The sequence below is a fragment of the Ochotona curzoniae genome, unplaced genomic scaffold (assembly GCF_017591425.1).
Source record: "Ochotona curzoniae isolate NIBS_2020 unplaced genomic scaffold, NIBS_Ocur_1.0 contig_2692, whole genome shotgun sequence".
In the NCBI taxonomy this organism is placed as follows: domain Eukaryota; kingdom Metazoa; phylum Chordata; class Mammalia; order Lagomorpha; family Ochotonidae; genus Ochotona; species Ochotona curzoniae.
In genome coordinates, this window is record NW_024465556.1 from 20340694 (window position 1) to 20362859 (window position 22166).

The window sequence follows — 22166 nt, forward strand, 5'->3', positions numbered from 1 at the left end:
AGACACCCATAAAAAGCCCCTGAATCCCAGCTTCAGGCCAGCTCAGCTCTGGCTGTTGCAGCCATCTGAGAAGCCAGCCAGCCGATGGAAGACGTCTCTCTTTCTTTCTCTCTCCCTCTCTCCCTAATTCTGGCTTTCAAGTAAATAAACAAATAAATCTTAAAAATATATAGATTTGATACTGCAGGATTTTTTGTTCCCCTATTAGAGACATGAACTCATGCCATTCTCCATACAGGTGTCCACATCACAGGAGCATAACTGAAGACACACAGTCATGTTATTACAAACAAGGGTCCACATCCAAGACTCTCTGGCCTGGAGGGAAAGACTAATACCTTGCCTTCCTGCCCCCAGCAGAGAGTGAAACACACAGGATGCCTTTAGTAATTTCCTGGTACCCCAACTGTGTTGGGAAGAAGGGGGTAGTTTTCTTGCAAGGGGCACCTTCAGTATCCTTGGGAAGTAAGGAGTCTAGTTAACAGTCACTTACTCACAAACAGTAGGGAAGGACAGACCCACGAAGGCACTGGAGAGATATTCTGTGTACATTTCATTTGAGACTCCTTCCAAGTAGTATTTCTGCCATGTATCTTCCTCAATCTAAGAGAAGAAGGCAAGAGAAGGGTTTAAAATACACCAGAATACAATAGATTTTTTTTTTTAATTACATGTTCAGGCAAGCAAATGAAGGAGCTCATCAGATGACAGTGTCTTCAGCACCTAGGAACATAACTACAGCACTCCTCTCCCAAGAGAGTTTGCCATACACTCAATTCAGAGCCTGGAAGCCTAGTCCCTCTTAAGGACTCTCGGAGCTTAAGGACACCACAGGTTCCTCATAGAAAGGCAGGTGTATGTCCTCCAGCTTCCTCCAGGCTGTAGCCGCTTAGTTGGAAAAGCAAGCAAGCCAAGGAGGGGAGGAAGCCACCCAGTCATCAGAAAGTGGCTCCGCAGAATCCCTTTTTGATGATCTTAAATTAAAAAGTCATCTTGCCTGTGGTCCATCAGTCAGTCAACCAGTACCAGAAATGCTATCCCTGGATTCAAAACAGACCTGGAAATCGAGAGAAAAGGCACAACACCAATCTGCAAGCGATCTTCAAAGAGTTTAAGGAAAATCAATGTTATCTTTAATTCCACAAAGCTTTGAAGCATATGTCCAATGAAGCTCTCTGCTAATGGCCTGGGAAAAGCAGTAGAAGATGGTCTGTGCCACCCACATAACATGCCTGGATGAAACTCTCCCTTGTGGCTTCAGCCTAGCCTAGCACTGGCCTATGTGACGTCCTAGAGTAAACCAGCAGACAGATGAGCTCTCTCTGCCTCTTCCTTCCTCTCTGTAACTGTGATTTTCAAATAAACAAATACAACTTTTTTTTTTTAGCATTTTAACTCCAATGTGTCTAGCAAAGCATAAATGGTTTAATTTCCCCAAATCTCAATATTTTCAAATAAAAGCTATTCTGGACTTATAAGTAAAGGTCACTGATTCTAAGTAGTTCGAAGAAAGTCTAGTCTACATTATTAAAATTTTTGAAATATAGCATATTTGGGGAACAATATTACCTTCATTTGTTTTATACATGAACAGGATACCATTCATTTATATGAGATATTGCTAATTATAAATCTTATACTATAGGTTTAGTAGGAAAATATTTGTAGTATTCCAGAAGTGGAAGAATTCTATTTTTTCATCAGAAACGTTTGCTTTATAAAGTACTTGTAACTTATATATTACCATTGACTTTCAAAAATAATAAAAAACGGGAAATTAATTGCTTTTATTTATTAGAAAAACAGAGAGAAGGAAACAGACACAGAGAGATCCTCCATCTTCTGATTCACTCCACAAAAACCCTTGCCAGGCACAATTAGGTCAGGCTAAAGCTGAGAGCCTAGCACCCATCCACACGTCCCACGTCAGTGGCAGGAACTCAAGTACTTGAGCCACACTCTGCTGCTTCCCAGGGTGTGCCCTGGCAGGAAGCTCAGACCAGGAGCAGAGCTGACACTTGTACTCAGGCACTTGAATGTGGGGTGCCAGGTATCCTAAACTCCATCTTAACCACCCTACCAAATGCCCACCCTTGAACCCTCATCTTTATGACTGATTTTATCTGTGTTAGTCCTCAATTACTAGGATATTAATGTGAGTTATGATTGGTATTTCCATGTCTCTAAGCTTTAGTGCAGTTATTTTTTGCACCAAAGTGTACTGGAGGCTAGTCACTAAACATTGAAATATATAGGATCAGATTAGTTAGATTTGTTAATTTTTTTAATTCAGAGAAAATTGTCTCCCTAATCCATTCATTCAGTAAATCTTTTTCAGTCTATATTGTATCTTAGGAATTGTCCTAGTTGGTAATTAAGTCTTATTTTAAACTGGCATTCATTTTCCCATATTTTTCTCTATGCTAGAAAAAAGCATCGGATCTAACTAAGACATCTCACAGATAGAGCTGACTTTTATGGATTTTTTCCACATCTCTTTTCCTGCAAGTTTTCTTTTGTAGCTAACTAGAAATGCTTGGGAACTAAGACAGCCAAGTTAACTTGAAAAATGTATAGAACATCCTGTAAGGCAAAATGCCTCTTCTATCTCCATATGTAGATTCTCAGATGCTATCGACACACTGTGTACAGTAGCACTGAATCAACTGCATAAAATACTGAGTGGTTTAAATTCACTGTCATCACTCTTTCAGATTTCTCTATCTTTAATACTGTTGCCAGGTGGATAGTCAATGTGTCTGAGGTTTCTGATAAAGGAATCACACACATACAAAGGATAGAATAAATAACCAAGTTATAATAACTCTTTTTCAAAAAGACATAAGCAATTGGTGGGAATGTAAATCAGGACAGCTGTTGGTGGTTCCTTAAAAAGTTAAAAATTGAGTTACTATATTATCAGCAATTCTGCTCCTGGAATACAAACAAAAGAATCAGAAACAAGGACCTAAAGAACCACATGTCTATTCATGCTTACAGCAGCATCATTTATAACAGTCAAAGTGTTAACATACACAAGAAAAAAGGCTGAGAAAAGTGTGGTGTATACAAGCAAGGGAATGTTAGTTCAGCCTTAAAAAGGAAGAATATTCAGACACCTACTACAGCATGGCTAAACCCTGATGACATTATGCCACATGAAATAACTAAATCACAATGTGACAATACTTTTAAGACTCTTCTTGTGTGAAGTTACTAGAGAAGTCAAATTCCCAAAAACAAGAGAAAATGGTGGCTAGCAAGGGTTGAGGAGAAAAATGGGTAGTTACCGTTTAATGGCTGTTAAGATGTCACTTCTTGTGATTAAAACAATTTTGGAGAGAAAGGGCAGTGCAGGTCACATAGCCATGTGCATGACCCTACTATCACAGAAAAACAGTTAAGATGGGTATGTGTTATGTATTTTGCTACAAAATTTACTTCAAGCAGGTTTTTAATTTTCTTTCTCAGCAACACATTGGTCATTCAGTAGCATGCTATTTAAATTCATGTTGTTGTAAATTTTCTATTTTTCTTCCTGTTGTTGATTTTGTATGGATTTTCATTTAATTAGATGTATAGTAACTTGTAGCAGAGACTATCATATCGAGTTGTAAAGTTACAATTCATTTCCACTTCCAAATCCAAGATGAACACCTAATGAAACAAGTCAATCTTGACAACAGAATGCTTGATTGTCTGCTATTGCCTATACCTACAATATCAGGATACACTTAAATAGAATGATGGACTTATGACTGCTTATTAAGAACTATAATATTGTAATAATATAGGGGAAATCAGTGTGGGGAAGGGGGAGAGAAATCCCAGAGCCCATAGAACTGGATCTTAAAACAATGAAATACAAATAATGTTAAAAGAAAATACAAGAGCAGCAGAATCAACCATTATGATGAAGACTGAGAAGAGCTAATCCTTAGGGCAAGGGTGACAGGCTGTACCAGAGTACCAGGAGCTAAAGCCAATGCCAGGACACTGAAGTGCACCACACACTCAGGCGCAGGACTTGAGCCTTCATACCCATGCAAGGGCTTCCATTTTTACCTGCTACCAAGGTTTCTGAGCCTCCAGTATAACATCATCGACTTACTTTGAAAAAGCACAAACACAAGTACACATTCCTCCAACACTTTATGAAGGTACTCTTAGAAAAACAAACATCAGCATATAATATGCCACATTTTAAAATCTTACAATTAACCTTGGGGGGGAAAAAAGTCACAATGAAGAAAGCATGCTGGGGTTACTCATTGTCAGAGTTCCCTCCTACAGATGGCAAAAGCGAGGCTCACAGAGGTTCAGTGACGTATTGAAGGTTACCAAACCAACCAGTGGAACAAGCAGGATTCTGAGTTCATGTTCTTAACCCCCACCTCGATCATTCTGGCTAGAGGTGACAGGATAGGTGTCTAGGGGGAGTTGCAGTTGCACAGTCTAGGGGAATTTGGGAGAAAGGGAAGATTTATTATGCAAAATGCCTGGTAATATCAGAACAGAAGCTCCCTAAGGACTCAAGCGCTCAGGCCCTGGAGCCCTAGACTGTGAGGAAGGTGAGTAGGATTCAGCTCTGATTCTGTTTTCTGCTGCCAGGGTAATTCATGCCATCTCTCAAACCATATCAGTCTTGTTTCAGTGATATAAATGGGACCATCGCAGCCTGCAACGTCTTCCCCAAAATAGAACACACTGTTCCCCATATTTGTGTTGTCAACATATTTTTAACTACAACGTGAAGACACACTTCCCGGCATTAACAACAACAACAAAAAAAAATGAAGGAATGGGACCAAAATGACTTAGGGAAAGATGCCAAAATCCATTTGCCAGCCAGCCATTCAGCCATCAGTCAAAGGCAAAGAGTTTCCTGAGGCAGCAATTTATCCTCTGGCTGTCATGTCAAACCCTGGCTGCTCCAGAGCAGCACCTAGTGAAGATGAGCAGGTCACGTGCTCTGGGTCCGTATTAATCAAACGTTCACCGCACTGTCTGTGAGGAAAGGGAATTGACCATTGGGCTACTTTGTCTACACCTCTCAGGCTCTTATTTTCCCACTGTCCATCATCTTATTTCTCAGCCAGCCTGGTTTAGCCTCCCAAGCACATGGTTATCCACCATTCCACAGACAGCTCCACTATCAGATGTGCCTTCCAGCTGGAAAGCACAGCTGTGTCCCCAAGGCACGTCACATACACTCCTTTGGTCCCCTTCGACCTCCCTGCTCTGTGTATGTCACTAATGGTGGGTCAGTAACGATGGCTTTTATTTTTTATGCCTCGCCTGATTGGAGTGGAACTGTGTTTCTCTGATGCTAACAGCCCGGTGAATGGGATGGAAATTCAACGGTCTTGGCTGGAGTATGTTACAGCCACTGCGATTTCTGTTCCCCGTAAAGAGTCTGAATAACTCTGTCGATTACAGCCAAATGATTCTGCAAAAGCCCATCCCCACCTCAAGAGTCATGTAAATAATTCTGATGATTTTCATACACCAATCCTCATTTAATTGAAAACAAGCACCCTGTTTTAATCCAAATGCACGTTACATTATGCACATCAAAAACAAAGAGCTAAGAGGAAATTATAAAAAACCAATGACCATTATGTTAATAGCTGCAATAAGAAGAGATGAGTCGTAACAGACACAAACTAACATTGCCCAAACGAGTAGTAGAGAATGTGTTATTTATTTACTGCATATGCTATTTTATAAAAAAAAAAAAAGTCTATTTGACTTCTCAGTGAATATTTTCCTTCTATGGACCCACATTTTTAATTCACAGACGTGCTTAATAAGAAATAACCAGCTACATCTGAACAAATATTTATGCCAATAAATTATATAACACATTGCTGCTGTCCTTTCTGACATAACAGCCTACAACTGAGAGCAGTGACATGAACTGACCGGCATCTCGCCCTTGACTACAATATTAAAAAAGGAATCAGAATTAATGAGATCTAATCTGATGAGCGTGTGGGCTGCTTACTACAATGAGTTGGGTCGTTTGTTGACAACACGTTCTGTTTCCGGGAAAAAGCTGACCGAAGGTAGCATCTTCTCACTTCTTGAGGAAAACAATGATAGTGAGCACCCCCCCCCCCATGTCAGCAAGGCTTGATCATCGGATTTTCTAGATTTTCTTCTCTAGTTCTATGCTCCAGTGTCTACAGACTGACCCAGTTTTCATCAAAGTGCATGAAGTTATTTCTTTCTCTATTCCTCTCTGAACCTAAAGGATTTGCAGCATAGTTACAACTCCTAAACACAACTTACAGAATTAGAAAGCAAAATTATTGAATCTTGCTGGCTGAGGTCCAAATGGGTGCCAGCCCGGGGCCTGCCTCCCTGCACAGCTTTCCAGACTGGAGTGATAAAGTTCAAACTGAAGCAAAGAAGCAGAAGAGAATGGCAGTGCACCTTTTCAGAGCATATTTCTTCTCTGCGCCAACTTGTCTACCAACACTGCCTTTGTTGGATGTGGACTCAGGTCGGATGCCTTTTCTGAGGCAGTGTTGGATTTCAGGAACCCCATAACAATTTGGCATTCCACAAGTATAGCCTATTTCAGATCACATTTTCCAGAATGTGCAAATAGGATAAAAAGATCGCAGATTTTTCCAAAGGCTTCAGCACAATGTCAATTAAAACAAATTATTTGGGATTTGATGGAATGCCAGATAACTGGTTGCTTTAGCACTGAATGGATAAATAAATAAACAACTTTGAAGATTCATTTCAGGGTGGACTTGAGCCAAATACTCCCAGACAAGTGGGCTGCAGACTATCAAATGAGATTTCTTCCATCAGGCATTACAGAGCAAAAAAAAAAAAAAAATCAGCCACATGGGTGTTTAGAGAGAGATTAACAGACCATATTACATTCAAATCTATGAAATACAAAGCATCTTTCCTACTCTACTGCCGTGTACCGTATCATTTCTGGAGATACATAGAGTCAGAAAGATCTGAAGGTCAAGGAAAGGTTAGTGGAAAGACTAGAATGAGAACTTACGAAAAGAATAGTGATAAGGGGATTTTAAAGTGCTCATGGAAAACAGAACCAAACAGTAAGTTTATTTTGAAGGCACACAATTTTGAAATTCATTCAAATTTTTTTATAACATATTTTTCATGAACTTTTCAGAGAGACATTACACTCATAAATTATTTGAGTCTTAACTATTTAGAAGAAAATTCATATTTTTTCCAATAAAGTTTTTCTAGTGTCTCATTTCCCTCTACAAGGCAGAAAATTTGAGGTATGTCACAACTTTTTTTTTTTTTTAAGATTGGTCTGTTCTCTGTCCAAACAGAAATCTAATTCTACAGTCCTGTAGTAAAGAACATCTTCACTTACGCTTCCAAGAACAAGGTTCTTAAAATACCACTCAGGATAATTCTAGTGTGGGTACAGGGAGTAAGTAGGAAGTCAATGTTCTGGGACAAATGCCTGTCAGCCCTCCATTGGGTCAGCACAGCTCAGCCCGGCTCAGCCCGGCTCGGCTCGGCCCGGCTCAGCCCGGCTCGGCCCGGCTCGGCTCAGCCTGCAGGGTTTTTCCAGGCAGCCTTTTCACCCTAGCTGACATAAGGGACCTGGGTTTTTCTCTGCTCTGATAGTCATTCTTCTGTACAGTCATACCGAGGCAAAATCTGGTAAGAAAAAATAAAACAATAAAAAAGGAAATGAAAAGACATGCAAAGTACAAGTTCAGACATCTTACCATCAGCATAAATGAATGGATCAGATTGCTATAAATATTTCTAAGCACTCACACTCGTTGTCTGCTCTCAACTCCTGGTAGATGGGTACCAAACAGCACCCAGCATCCATTCTCAGGCTGTGGGCTCTATTTGAGGTTGTGTTGGTCAACAACATGGCACAGCTCTATCTCACAACCCTTCCTTCCCATCAATAACCATAGTTGCAGAAAGATAGACTCACTCTCAACTAACATGTCACAAAGCAGTCATGAGAAAATTCCCTATCAGCTGTCACCTGGAACAAAGAAGATGAAAATATAGGCCATAATTTTTTATCTGAATTTCCAGTGCCTGTTTTCGCACCAAAATAAACTTATTTTTATTCTATTTTTTTCATTCCTTGTATGAACTATCCTAATATTATCAGTAGTTCAATAGTATCTTTTGGATGAATGAAACAAATTTGGGAACTCCTGGATTTTATAAAGTAAAATTGGGCTTTGTATTTGGTTTCTTTTATTTTATGCTGCTATTTTTTTAGTACAATATCCTTAGAGTACTTAATATGCTAACGTGCCCTGCAAATCTGCAAACGAATGTGCTAGTCGGGCACGGAATCCTTTATTGCACAGGGCAGCTCATGGAGATGGGGAATACCTCTCTCAGTTTCCCACCCTGGTATCTTTGTTCCCCTTGGGAATACTGTCAGAAACATCTCTTTCCATGGTTATTTTCAGTGGTGAAAATCCAGCCCTTCATGTAAATTGCAGTTCAGTGCAAACTCATTTCAGAGGCCCTTCTTCTTTCTTCTGCCCCCTGGAAGTGCTCCTCCCACTGCTATAAGGGAGCTACAATGGACTTTAGGGAGGTCACAGGTAGCCAGCTAATCAACGACCAGGATGAAATGCTCAGGACAGTCTCTGGCACACACTAAGTGCTCGGAATGTGGCAGCTACCTGGAGCTCCCATCTGAGCAGCTGATGCTCCTGCCACCTGAGCTATTCCATTATGAGACTATAACTTCCCGAAGGGAAGAGCTGCCTCAGTCACCTTTGTCTCTTTTAGGACAAAGTGCCCTGGATCTTGTGAAGAAGAGGAGCCCAGTTCATGCTTGCAGAATTGACTTACACAAGACAAAACCAGACACACATACGCAAATAAGCAGGCACTACTTGTCCAGTCATCTAATGGTAAGTATGCATGCATAGCTTCACAGCACTTGGTGCTGAGGCAGGAAATAAACTAATTTCTGCCTGTGGATGCTAAGAAGTCCTCACTCTCCGGATATGACAGGCAATACATATAATTGGGTCATTTTTATACTTCCCAGAAAACTTCTTATGAGCAATATTTTCTGGGAAATTTTTTTTTTACTTTTTCATTCATGGGAACATCTTGCGCCACTTAGCAAGTGGGCTTACGATTTTCAAAATTCTACATCCCGTAGCTTGGAGGGCGCCGGTGTCTTATCACAGGGAATGAGCTTTTGCAGTCCTTCTTACCAGCAAGTAGTCCTACTTTTAGTCTTGCAAAAAAGACACTCTTCTCTGGAACTCATGCTCATGTTGCCCTCTCCACATGCCCAAACTCCCCTAGACAGTCTCAGTGCCTTTACTTCTTAGATTCCAACACCAGGTCAAACAATAGGTCAGCAGAAAAAGAGGCTGAGCCCAGCCATTTGGCAACCTCATGACTTCTAAAACTGAGGCATTAATCTTTTTTGTTTTAAACTGGAAGATGAACAGAAAAGCACATCTGGATCAATCTGGGGCTTGTGTGTTTGCTTCTGAAGACACAGAGGCTAATTTGTGCTTTTGAAGAATTTTCAGTACTACAGACAACGTGGTGAAAATTCTACTATATTCACTGCTGCTGACAAATAAAAATGTCTCAACAGTGGATGCATCCTAGGGCTTGCTTAATAAAACTCCAGAGTTCCCCAAACTTTGATGTGCATCATACATAACCCAGGGGGCTCGGTAAAATTCAGTTTCTGATGTGGTATTCTTGGGATGGGGTCCAAGATTCTGCATTTTGAACCAGCTCCCAACACTGCTTGATGTTCCCCATACACAGGCCATACCTTGAACAGCAAGGAGCTCTTCTCCGAGACGACAAAGAACAGGAAGCACATTGTTTCTTATCAGGACTCTGAAGACCAGAGATCATCAGAATCCACAAGGACCTAAAGGATTTGAGCTATTGATGAAGAAGTGTTTTCGACATTAAGCACTGTAAAATATTGGAACCCCTTACAGAGCAAGCTTGCAGATGAGGCACAAGATGGGTATCCAAGTGTTTGGGTTGCTGTGCTAATGACTTTAATCTCTCCATTGATCCAGTGACCCCCAGTAAGAGCCCAGTCTCCATTTGAATAGGGGTTGTGTAGCTAGAGAAATGACATGACTATTTACTTCAATTAAGAATAAGGTTTCAGAAAATAGTCCTGATTTGCATCCCTAATTCCTATTCAACTTTCCATTTTGAGGCCACAGTGTTGAGAGTGAGGACAGAAATGCTCGCCAACGCAGGCCTGTTTTCGTGACAGCAGCTTCTGGATACTTATGTTTCCTATCGCTGTACAATATGGCCTAATAAAGTCGAGCCAAAGAAACTAGATTTCATTTCAGAGCAAAGGGTTCGGTCATAAACTTTTGCTTCCTAGCTGAACAGAGCCATTTCAGCCTCGAGCATAAATTCTGCTGGTTTTAGGTATCAGAGTGATTGTGGAGCCAAATGGGTTACTTGTGAGCCAGGTATCAGTGGCAGAGGCACCGGCTTCACTGTGTATTCATTGCTATCAGGACAATCTCTTGCCAGTTCGAGAATATTTTCACAGGAAGTTAGAGACGATTTCAGAAATTCCCCTCTGTGGCTTCCTGGAGTGGATTTTAGGCCTCATCAAAAAGACATTTGGTCCAGAGATTACTAACTGACAGCCTATAAAATGCTGGGGTATTTAGCTGGGTTTATTTCCTTATTAGGAAAAAAAAACTGTGATCTGGAGCAGCAGAGCACGGAATCCACTAACCACACAATCGCTTTGGATTCCAACTCAAGCTTCTTCCTGTGCCCTTAGGCCAAGGTGTCTGACATGTCTAAGCTTTGCTCCCCTAACCTGTAAAATCAGGGCAAGGACAGCTCCTACTCCCAGGAAAGCAGCTGACAGGATGAAATGCACACAGTGTGCTTGGCAGAGATCAAGCAGTTAACAACTGTGGGCTCCTTGCTATGAGCCAGGCGCTCCTGAGATTTCATGATACTAAGAGCACTGATGGTGCAGGTACACTGAATTCATTCTACAAATGGCAGATATCTATCTATCTATCTATCTATCTATCTATCTATCTATCTATATCGATATTGATATAGATTAAATGACTGAGATGATAGTGATGATGCAGAGACCTCTACGCTTCAAAGAAACACAAACCACTTAGACATCAGACCTGAAACTCATTACTCCCCACTTAGCTGAGGCTACAAAAGTCTGGAACATCATTGATTATCAAATGTTTTTTCGGATCGGAACACAACTAAGCAGCTCAAATCTGTCCCCAGAAGACTGTGGTATTCTCTGGAGGTTTGCTCTACCCACCATGGATTTTCCCAGAAGACTGTGGTATTGTCTGGAGATCTGCTCTATCCACCATGGATTCCTAATGGTAATAGGTAAACTCTGAATAGAGATAATGATAAGAAACTGGGTAACTGGAGAATTTGGTTATTTCACAAAATAGGGTCAAGTCATGATTGGACAGCCCCATTCATGCTGATGTAGGATGTGGCCGGGAAAGCAGTGAAAGACAGCCCAGGTCCTTCGGCCTCTGTATCCATCACGCAGATCTGAAAGGATCTCCTGGCTTCAGTCTGGCCTCACTCTGGAAGTTGTGGCCATTTGGGAAGTGAGCCAATGGACAGCAGATCTCTCTCTTTGTCTCTCCTCCCCTCTGCTTCTCTGTAACTCTGACCTTCAAACAAATTAAAGTGTGTGTGTATGTGTGTGTGTGTGATATAACTGCTGACGCAGGATGGCCCAGGTTAGTCCTCTGAAGGAACCCTGAACCAGCAAGGCCCTGATGACCAGAATGCATCAGCTGCTGCTGAGTGTTGGACTGGATGCTTGCCCACAACCCTCAGTGTGTTTCTCATGTATTATTATCTCTCAGCTTTGCTCCTTTTGAGCATACATCTAAAAGTTTGTGAAAAATTGAATGAAAAGATTCCTATTTGAAGTGCAAGAATTTCAAAATCCACGTTCTTTAACAGGATCCTGGAAACTGTTAACTATGAAAAAGTATGCATAGATTTCAAAAAGGTTTTGCATCAAAATAAACTTACATTTTAATTCCATTTTTTCATAAAGTATTAAGTATACTCATATTGCCAACTTCGCCTTCTAAACTGATTTTCTAGTTGATATCTGAATTGTATGTCCACAGGATGGACATGCTAATGAGCTAATACTTGCTCAAATCATTTTATAACTACTTGTAGTAAAAGGCACTGTATATATTAGTTAAGTTGCCATGCCTGAAGAGATGGAGTGTCACCTCTCACTTGTAAGTTGCACTGATTAAAGTGCCCTGGTTCTCATACTGACTCTTCCAATTCAGCTTCCAGCTAATCTGCACGATGAGAGGCAAGAGGTTAGGGCTCAAGAGTGCTTATTATCTGAACATATCTCTTGGGAAAAGGGGACTTATCCTTTAACCTCTTCTTACCCCCGCCCACATGTAGCTTCCCAAAATATTCCATCTGATCCCAAGCATTTTTAGGAAGCAAAAACTATCAGGCTGGCCTTCTCCCTGCAGACAGTCTAAGATGAGAAGAGACAGTAGGACTTGTGATGATCCTGCTTGGGCAGGGGGATATCTCTATCCCCTGGCTCACTCAGGTCATGAGCAAGCTCAAGTTTGATTGCAGATTTTAATCTACTGGGCAGGACCCTGGAGGCTACTACCTTCTCTGAGCTCTCCATAGACACCTCATTCCAGCTATCATCCCTCAGTTACCACCACTGCGGGCTATCCCTGGGTACAGGTGTATTTCGTTGGATGGGTTTTCAGAGAAGAATTAGCATATTTCCACTCATAGCAGAGGTCTGGGGAAAAGCCAGTAGATATGCCTAGATCTCTAGTATCCTTGCGGGTAAAATCATCTAACCCTTGTGTGGTGAGTGAAAGACAGGCTGATAGGGTTGGAGAAATTACTGCCATGCAGGCTGGTGACAACCTTGCTGTGGCTGCCCTAGAAAAGGTATTCTGCTAGGCAAATAAATGGTAAAAATTCTGGACACCTCTCCTTCTACAACTCATTTTCAAAAGTTTTGGCAGCACTTAATTCTAAGTATAACAGGCAAGGATTCCTTTTTCTACCCTAGAGGAAAGCTTGATACCAGGGTCCTACCTCTATCTTCTGCTGTGATCGGTCTCATTAAGGGGGGGGTGGGTGGGGGGTGGGGGGGGGGGGGGGGGGGGGGGGGTGGGGGGCAAAGAATACTTCATAGTACCTACTACCTACTCCAAAATGAAGCATTTATGGACCATGGGTTAGGTGCTTCCATACACTGGGTAATCTTTCCAACAGTCCTTTAAACTCTCCCATTTTGTGCAGCAGGTGAAGATGAAGCTCAGAGAGAGCCTGAGCAATTCATCAAAGGTCTTACAGCAAATTGTGTCCTAAATCAGTCTCTCCTTCTATCCTGCCCTGTTCCCCTTACTACTGAAAAACCACACAACTCCCCTCACTCTTCAAAAATGAGGGCAAGAAGGACTAGGGCAGCGAGCTTCTGTAACACAGCGTTCCATGAATATATGTAGATAATGGAATGCCACTGGAAGTCTCTGTGTGAGTAACCCTAGTTCCTACCAGGCTAGAATAGCTAATCCCAGTTCTGAAAGCAGCACCAAATATTCCTCTTCTCTACTCACTACAGACTAGGAAAAGAAAAACGAAATCTCACCACTGAAGGAAACAGACTTCTCATTTCCAAACTCAAACTCAAACAGAAATAAGAAATGACATCCATGTTTTCACAAGCTAGGAAAAGGGCTGATGAGTTGAAAGCAATGGCATAAATATGGTGCCAGCAATAAACCCAGACACCTGTGGCCAACAAAGAGCTTTTGCATCCCAGGATCTGTGGGTGCAGCGACACTTGCTGATCTCTTGATGGGGAGGAAATCTGCTGATGACATACAGGGAAAGAGATGGAATGTCACCTCTCATTGTAAATGTCAGTTAGCTCCATCCACTTCCCATTCTACATCCTATCTTCCAGTGCACAAAGACTTCAGCTACCAGGATGGGACACATATTTTTCTGAACATGAAACCCTAATCAATGGGATGGCATCCCTGTTGTTACTGTGAAATGCATGTGGCAGTTAATAATTAAAAACTACAAAAATTACACCCAGTTGAAAGGTTTTATTGCATGCTATTTTTCCAACATGGCAGTTGGTACCTAAATTGATCTCAGAGCCATTTTACAGATGTCCCAAAGTCTCTCTAAATCACCCAAATGAGTCTGATGTTGGAACAGTTACCTAACACTCTTCTACCAGGAGATGCGCTGGTTGCCACTTTAATGTAGCTGGCTGAATTCTAAAAAGGAGGACTACCTCATATCTGTCTCCCAAAAAAGCAACTACTTGGATATGTTGGAAAGACACAATGCTGACAGTACAACATTCTTGACCATGAAAGAAAAACATAGAACACAGATTCTAAAGAAATAGCTGGGTTTCTGATTCAGATAAGACACAGCTGGGCCCGGTGCAGAAGCCTAGCAGCTAGGGTTCTTGCCTTGCACATACCGGGATTCCATATGGGCACCAGTTCTAATCCTGGCAGCCCTGCTTCCCATGTAGCTCCGTGCTTGTGGCCTGGGAAAGCAGTCTGAGGGTGGCCCAAGGTCTCGGGACTCTGCACCTGTGTGGGAGACCTGGAAGAGGCTCTGGGCTGCTGGCTTCGGATTGGCTCAGCTTCAGCCATTGCAGCTGCTTGGGGAGTGAATCAATGGACAGAGGATCTTTCTCTCTGTCTCGCCTTCTCTCTGTATAGCTGATTTTCCAATAAAAATTAAATTAAATTAAAAAGACACAGCAAGCACAGAATGCTCTGTCTCTCCAACTGAGTTGACTCACATGACTTGAAAAGAATGCATGGAGGAGCTATTGCAAGACACTGAGAAGTAACCAGTGAATTAAGGAAGAAGACAAGAATCGGAAGCACCACCAAATCAGCAGCATTTTCTCCCAAGGCAGTTCAAAAGCTGCATGTGATCAACAGAACATGGACAGAAGAAAAGCTCCAGTTGTTCTCATGCTGGCTTAGAAAACAGAAAATGGGCTTCCTGTGACTCAGAAAAACAGGAGAAATCTTTGATTTCCTCTCTCTTGCCCTCCCTCTCACCTCCCTCCACTTGTTTCTTTGTCCCTCCTTTCTTTCACCCTTCCTTCTCTCTCTCTCTCTCAAGATGTCTGATATACGATAATAAAATTAAAATGTTAAATTCATCAAAAAACTATGACAATCCAAACGTATTCATACTTAACAATAGGATTTCAAAACACACAAAGAAAAGCCTGAGAGATAAAGTAAAAGGCTTGACAGTGACAATAAGCAGTAACAGTTAGTGCATAGCTGCACAGCAAAGTACTAAACGGAAACTGAACAACAGTGTAAAGGACTGAACACCATTAACCAACTAGGTCTGATGGAAATTTATAGGATGCTCTATATAGCAGCAGCAGCTGAACCCCCATGCTACTTACGCTCAGATCAGAGGTGACACTCTGGGCTATAAAATGCAACTTAGGAAATTAAAAAGAATTGAAACCACACAAAGTAGGCTCTTTAATCATAACGTAAACAGAGTACAAATCAGTAATCAAAAGATAAAAAGGAATATCTCCAAATATTTAGAAACCAAGCATCGTACTTCTATGTAGTTTATGGTCTCCAGTAAAATAAGAGGATATTTCTATAACTGAATAAAAAGTCCAACTTACCAAAATTTGTGAAATGCAGCTAAAGGAATGACTGGAAAGACATTTTAACATTAAATATCTGTATGACGGATTAATTCAAATAAATAGCCTTAGCTACTTCATCTCAAGAAGTTATATAAAAAAGAGCGAAATAAATCCAAAGAAAGTAGAAAGAAAACAAAAGAAAATATCAAAACCAAAGCAAATCGGCAACAATCATATCTAGCAAGAGTGACACATAAACAAAGAAAGGACACAAATCATAAAATCAGAAATGAAAGAGGAGTGATGTCTACATCCCTTAGACACTGAAAATTCAATCATGCACTACAGTGAATGACTCTGTGTACAGAATGGAACGGCTCACGTAAATGGGCCCAGTTTCACAGAAACCTTGAATTGCTACAACTCACTCAGGATTAAATAAATAACCTGAACAGTCCTCTAAGTATTTAAGAATTCAAATTCATATGTAAAAACCTTTAGTAAAAGAAATCCAGGACCAGCTGATTTCCCTAGTGAATTTACCCAAACATTTAAGAGAAAATCATATCAATTCTATATATAATCTCTTGCAGATAATAAGAGGAATTGGGTAATTTTTTCAATGCACCTATTGATGTCAATCTTGTTCTAATACTCACATAAGAAAAAGACATTATAAAAAATATATACAGAATAATATTTCCTCCAAAACATAAATACATAGAAAAAAATCCTTCACTAACATATTAGAGTATCAAATCCACCAATAGATCATTCAAAAATCACACTATAGCCAAGTGGGGTTTAATCCCAAGAACATACGGCGGTTGATGCTCTATTCTGCTGTCAACAAAGCTACCGGCCCAAGCAAGACAACCATCTTCTACACATTGATGAATAAGGACTTGGCAAAATTCAGCATTCATTGATATTAAAACAAACAAAAAAAAACTCACCAAACTAGAAATAAAAAGGAACTTCTTCCATTTCAAAACAAAGGCATATATAACAAGTTTGCAACTAACATGACACTTAATGGTGAAATGTTGAATGTATTCCCCCTTATGACTGGGAATCAAATAAACACATATATTCTTCTCCTATTCAACATTCTGCAAAATTATCTAGAGAACTAGCCAATGCAATATAGTTGTAAAATAGAAAAATAATATGTAATCCTACATACCACCCATGAACAAGGAGAAATTAATGTTTATGACATCATTTATAATAGTTCAGAAACATGTGATACTTAACTATACATCTAACAGAAAAAAACACACAGAATCACTGTAAGGAAAACTTCTGAACACTGATCAATGAAGTTAACGATGACCTCAATAAACGGGGAGAGTTTCATCACAGATCATGAGATTCAGCACAGAAAAGATGTCAGTGGCATCACAGTACAATGCATTAAGCAGCCAGTTCAAGTCCCAGTATTTGCTTCTAATCCAAGTTTCAGGTAATGTATCTTGGTCCTCCTAGGTCCCTAACACCCACGTGAGGAAAATGAATGGAGTTCCACGTTTCTGTGTTTAGCCTGGCCTGGCAGTGGCTACTGTGGGCATTTGGAGCATGAATAAGACAGGGGATCACTCTCACACTTGCTATTCACTCGCTTTCCCCCTTTCTGCCTTTCACATAGGTTGGTGGGTAGGTGGATACGTAGGCAGATAGACAGATAGATAAAGATAGATAGATAGATAGATAGATAGATAGATAGATAGATAGATAGATAGATAGAAGTGTACTTTTAAAAATCAACAGGAATTCATAGACAATGTGACCCTAAAATTTATATGGAAAGACAAAGACATTAAAACAGATAATTTTGAAAAGAGCATAATTGGAGGAATCACAGAACCTGATTACAATTTTAAACCTTGAAGGATTATTTCCAGACCTTGAAATATAATGATTTTGGACTGACTGGATCTCGGAAATGCCTGGGGTTATGGTAGCTCCGTTCTTTTCATTTTCTCTCTTTTGGCATGAGAGTGTCGGTCACTGTTATCCTACGATGGTCCCACTATTACACTGGAGAAGTAGAATGTTTGTTTTCTAGTTTCACAGACCTCTGGACACGCAGTGTCACCTGCAGACATTTAGATGATGACATTTGAGACACTTGATGTTCTTCAGATAAGATCTTGGATTTAAACTGATCCTGTAAGGTTCAGACTTTTGTTGATTTGTGATGGGGTGAATGTATTTTGCACCTGGGATGGGTGTGGACCTTCGGGGGTTGAAAGACAGAATATGGCAGAACAAACAGAAACCTCAATGATATCCGCACCTTAACCCCTGGAACCTATGAAGATCATATCACCTGACAAAGAACAATAGACAGGTGAAATTAACTTGATGGTCTTTGAGATGGATTCTCCTGGCTTGTCCAAGTGGACCCAAAACATAACTCCAAGAAGAAGGCAGAATGGACTACAGAGGAGGAACTAGATGTGACAGTAGTATCAAATGTCACATCACTGAAGTGATGTGATGAAGAAGTTGGGAGACAATACATGCAGCCTGCAAAGCTAGAAAATGTAAGGAGAAATCTCCTACAGAGCTGGCTTGTTAGCAGCTGGGCTTTAGGGCACCAAGACTCTCTTTCAGAATTCCAGGCTCCACAAGAGCAGGAGGAGGAGTACCAATGTGCATAGCTTTAAGCATCTGCATTTGCATCTGCAGCCAAAGGACATCAAGACAGGGCTGGGTCACACAGCCACAGCCCATTTAACACTCTGAGAGAAGAAATTTCAAATTCAAAAACTTACAAACTAACTAGGAAAGATAATAACATGCAAAGTTGTGGACTAACAGAAAGTATTCACAAAGTCCATATTCAACAACCCATCCAGAATACATCAGGGAGTTGTAAACTCAACAGTAAAAACAACCCAACTAAAAAACCAGTCAGCTGCTTCACCAAAAATGATTACACAGGTGCTCAAAACCAGCAACCATTAGGGAAACACAGGTGGAAACCACAGCGAGATACCATGACACACCTGCTACAATGGTTCAGATAAAAACACTGGCAACATTAAGTGCTGACAAGAATGGAGAACAACTCCCACTTTGTTGACAGGAATGATAAATGGTTTAGTCATTCTGGCCAACACTGTGGAAATTCCTTTTTAGGTTTAAATGTAAACTCACTACATACTCCTGGCTGTTTGACCCAGAAATATGAAAACTTCCATCTACATGAATTTATATACAATTATTTAAATCAACTCTCCTCAGGATTACTTAAAACTGAAAGCAAGCTAAATGCTGCCCAATGCATGAATGCCTAAATAAATGATGGCACATCCATAAAGCACAATACCATTCTGTAATAAATAAGAACAGGAGTATTAATACATGCAAGGATCTGGATGGATCACGGAGAATTATACTGAAAAAAAAAAAAGCTGATGTCAAAAAGTTACATCCTATATGATGCTATTCACCAGACATACTAACAACAAAACAAAACAAAAGCTATAGTGATGGAAAGCAGATACATGGTTGCCAGGGACCAGCTGGGGTGGGGGCCAAGGAGGTTGGCCCTCCCTCTGACTGCAAAGTGGGAGGGTAAAGGAATTTAGGTAATATTGAAACTATTCTGTATCCTGATTTTTGATGGTGAATGCATGACTCAACATGTAAGTGCCAAAATGCATACAGCTATACACAAAACTAAATTGACTATATGTTTATTTATAAAATAACATTAAAGATATGCATGATAACCATGTCTGACTCTTAGTGAGGCCATAAATCTTTATTATTTATTATCTTTATTATTGTATTTTGAGAAAAAAAAATCAGAGAGGAAGAGACAGAGAAATCATCCACACACTAATTCACTTCCCAAAAGGCCATTGCAGGGCAAGGCTGAAAACAGGAGCTAGGCAGTTCATGTGGGTCTTCTAAGTGGGTGACAAGTGCCCGGCCACGTGGGCCATCTTATGCTTCTTTCCTCACATGATGAGCAGGAAGCTGTATCAGAAATGGAGCAGCTGGGCCCGGCACGGTGGTGCAATGGTTAAGGTCCTTGCCTTGCACACCCGGGATCCCATATGGGCGCCGGTTCTAATCCAGGCAGCCCCACTTCCCATCCAGCTCCCTGCCTGTGGCCTGGGAAAGCAGTCAAGGACGGCCCAAGACTTTGGGACCCTGCACCCGCGTGGGAGACCCAGAAGAGGTTCCTGGCTTTGGACCGGCATAGCATCGGCCTTTGCGCTCACTTGGGGAGTGAATCATCGGACGGAAGATCTTCCTCTCTGTCTCTCCTCTCTGTATATCTGCCTTTCCAATAAAAATAAAACAAATCTTAAAAAAAAAAATGGAGCAGCTGGAAAATCACCTCTTTGTGCCACTACACTTGCCCCAGGACCACAGAACATGGCCCAAAGACATGCAACTATCTAAATGCAAATCGATCTCTTTACTAACATTGAGGATTTATCAGTTCAGACTCCCATTGCTGTGTCTACATCATCTAAGTTATTGGCTAATTTTGATATGATCCTCAGGAGGTTTAGAGTTACCCATATTTTTCTCCTTTGGAATATCCTTTCTTCTTCTTGTCAACACTGCTTAACCTACTGGATTTCACTCTGCTGGATACTCCTCCATGCCCAAAGTCCACCACACCAAACACTGACTCATTCACTCCATCCTTCAGAATGTTCAGACTAAGCTGTTTAGTTGTCTATGTCTCACTCAGCAAACACATCATCAATTCCCTTCCCTGCTTAGCTACAGCACCTGATTTGAGCAACCAATCCCCCATGCTATAAGGCATTATGGTCTAAGCAAGACAGAGATGCCTGGGACCACTTCAAACTGTGGCACTGCACAGAGAACAGGAAAGAATATGTATTTTCCTTTTGGGGGAAAAAAAGTCTTAATTTTTATATCACTTAGTTTGGCATGCCTGGCAGAAAACACAGGATGCTAGTTTCATAAATCTTGCAAAGAGGTTTCTATTCTTGGAGGCTATTGATCTGCAAATAAAACCAACCAGCGTTTATATATGTGAGACAATTTTCTAGAGGAAGCAGTGTGTACAGGGGAGAAAAACCTTGAGCTAAGAACACAATCACCTAGAAGAGTTATGGCCCCAGCTCAGCTGTTTCCCCCACCTGTTGTGAAACCTGAAGTCATCTTCCTGTTTCACCTTCCAAACAGCTAGGGAAATGGGTGCTATTCCTTCCTAGCCTACAGCCAAAGAAGAGTTGGAAACATTAGCTCTTTTGCCTCTGGCACATTGTCCATACAAGTCTCAAGAAAACGCTTGTGTATCTGATCCGATAAAAGTGACTAAAGTGAAAATGAAAAGTTTTACAATCTTAGGATACTATCAGGATTCTTAAGTTATGCAAAACTCTTTGCGATATGCAATCAGTAGCTGTTGCTTGGTTGGCATCACCAAAGTCTGGAAATAGTTCTGTCAACATTCTAAACTTCTTGTTCTGGACATAGGCCACTTAGTATTGGTTTGCAGCTGTGATAAGCAGAAGACTTAAGAAGGGAATCTAGGGCCCAGAATAGTAGCCTAGTGGCTAAAGTCCTCACATTGCATGTGCCTGGATCCCATATGGGTGCTGGTTAATTTCCCAGCTGCTCTACTTCCCATACAGCTCCCTGCTTGTGGCCTGGAAAAGCAGTCAAGGATAGCCCAAAGCTTTGGGATCCTACACCCACGTGGGAGACCTAGAAGAAGCTCCTGGCTCTTGGCTTCAGATTGGCTCAGCTCTGCCCATTGCAGCCACTTGGGGAGTGAACCAGTTGACAGAAGTTCTTTCTCTCTCTCTCTTCTTCTCTCTGTAAATCTGACTTTCCAATAAAAATAAATAAATTTTTAAAAAAAGGAATCTGAAATTTCATTCCTTGTGGCTTACACAGCAATTTGAGATTTCTCCTTGAATATGCAAAAGTAGTGGATAGTGCTTCCAAAGCACAAGTTAAAAAGCTAAAGAGCAGAGAGCCCTAGGGTACCCTGCCCAGGGTGCCCAGGGGGGTGTGTGCTCTCAGAAATTGCTCAGCCTGATGGGACCAAAGGCTCCATCAAAATGACAGCCCTCGTTTCACATGGGCCACAATACTCGGTTGGTAAGAGCCACGGGGAAGCAAAGCTCTTGCACGGGTTTTCACACATCTAGTTCCGCCTGCCTGTATTCCTTTTGCAGCTCTGTTCTTCCTTAGTATCAGCTCTGCTCTTATGTAATCTCTCTCTATGCAGCCTGTCTCTTTGTACAGCCCCTGCCAAAAGCCAAATGAAAGAATCCATATGTGATTACAATTATAAAACCAAAAGGAAAATATTAGACGAAAATATAACATTTGGGGGTTTCTAAGTTTGTTTTACCTTTAATGCTAGGCAGACAGTTTACACAAATCATTTTGCTGCAAAGTAAAGAATAATGAGTTAAATGTGTTCCCTGTCACCATCAATCATGTACGT

At 41.0% G+C, this 22166-nt stretch overlaps 1 protein-coding gene across 26 annotated transcripts in view; it reads right to left on the reverse strand.

Annotated features, from left to right (window-relative positions):
- KCNMA1 (potassium calcium-activated channel subfamily M alpha 1) overlaps nucleotides 1-22166 on the reverse strand; it is a 664040-nt gene that overhangs the window by 157065 nt on the left and 484809 nt on the right. For all 26 annotated transcript variants that reach the window (XM_040976116.1, XM_040976108.1, XM_040976123.1 and 23 more), the window contains one exon: nucleotides 494-603. In XM_040976116.1, coding sequence (XP_040832050.1) covers nucleotides 494-603 — 110 coding nt within the window. The remainder of the gene's footprint in view (nucleotides 1-493; nucleotides 604-22166) is intronic.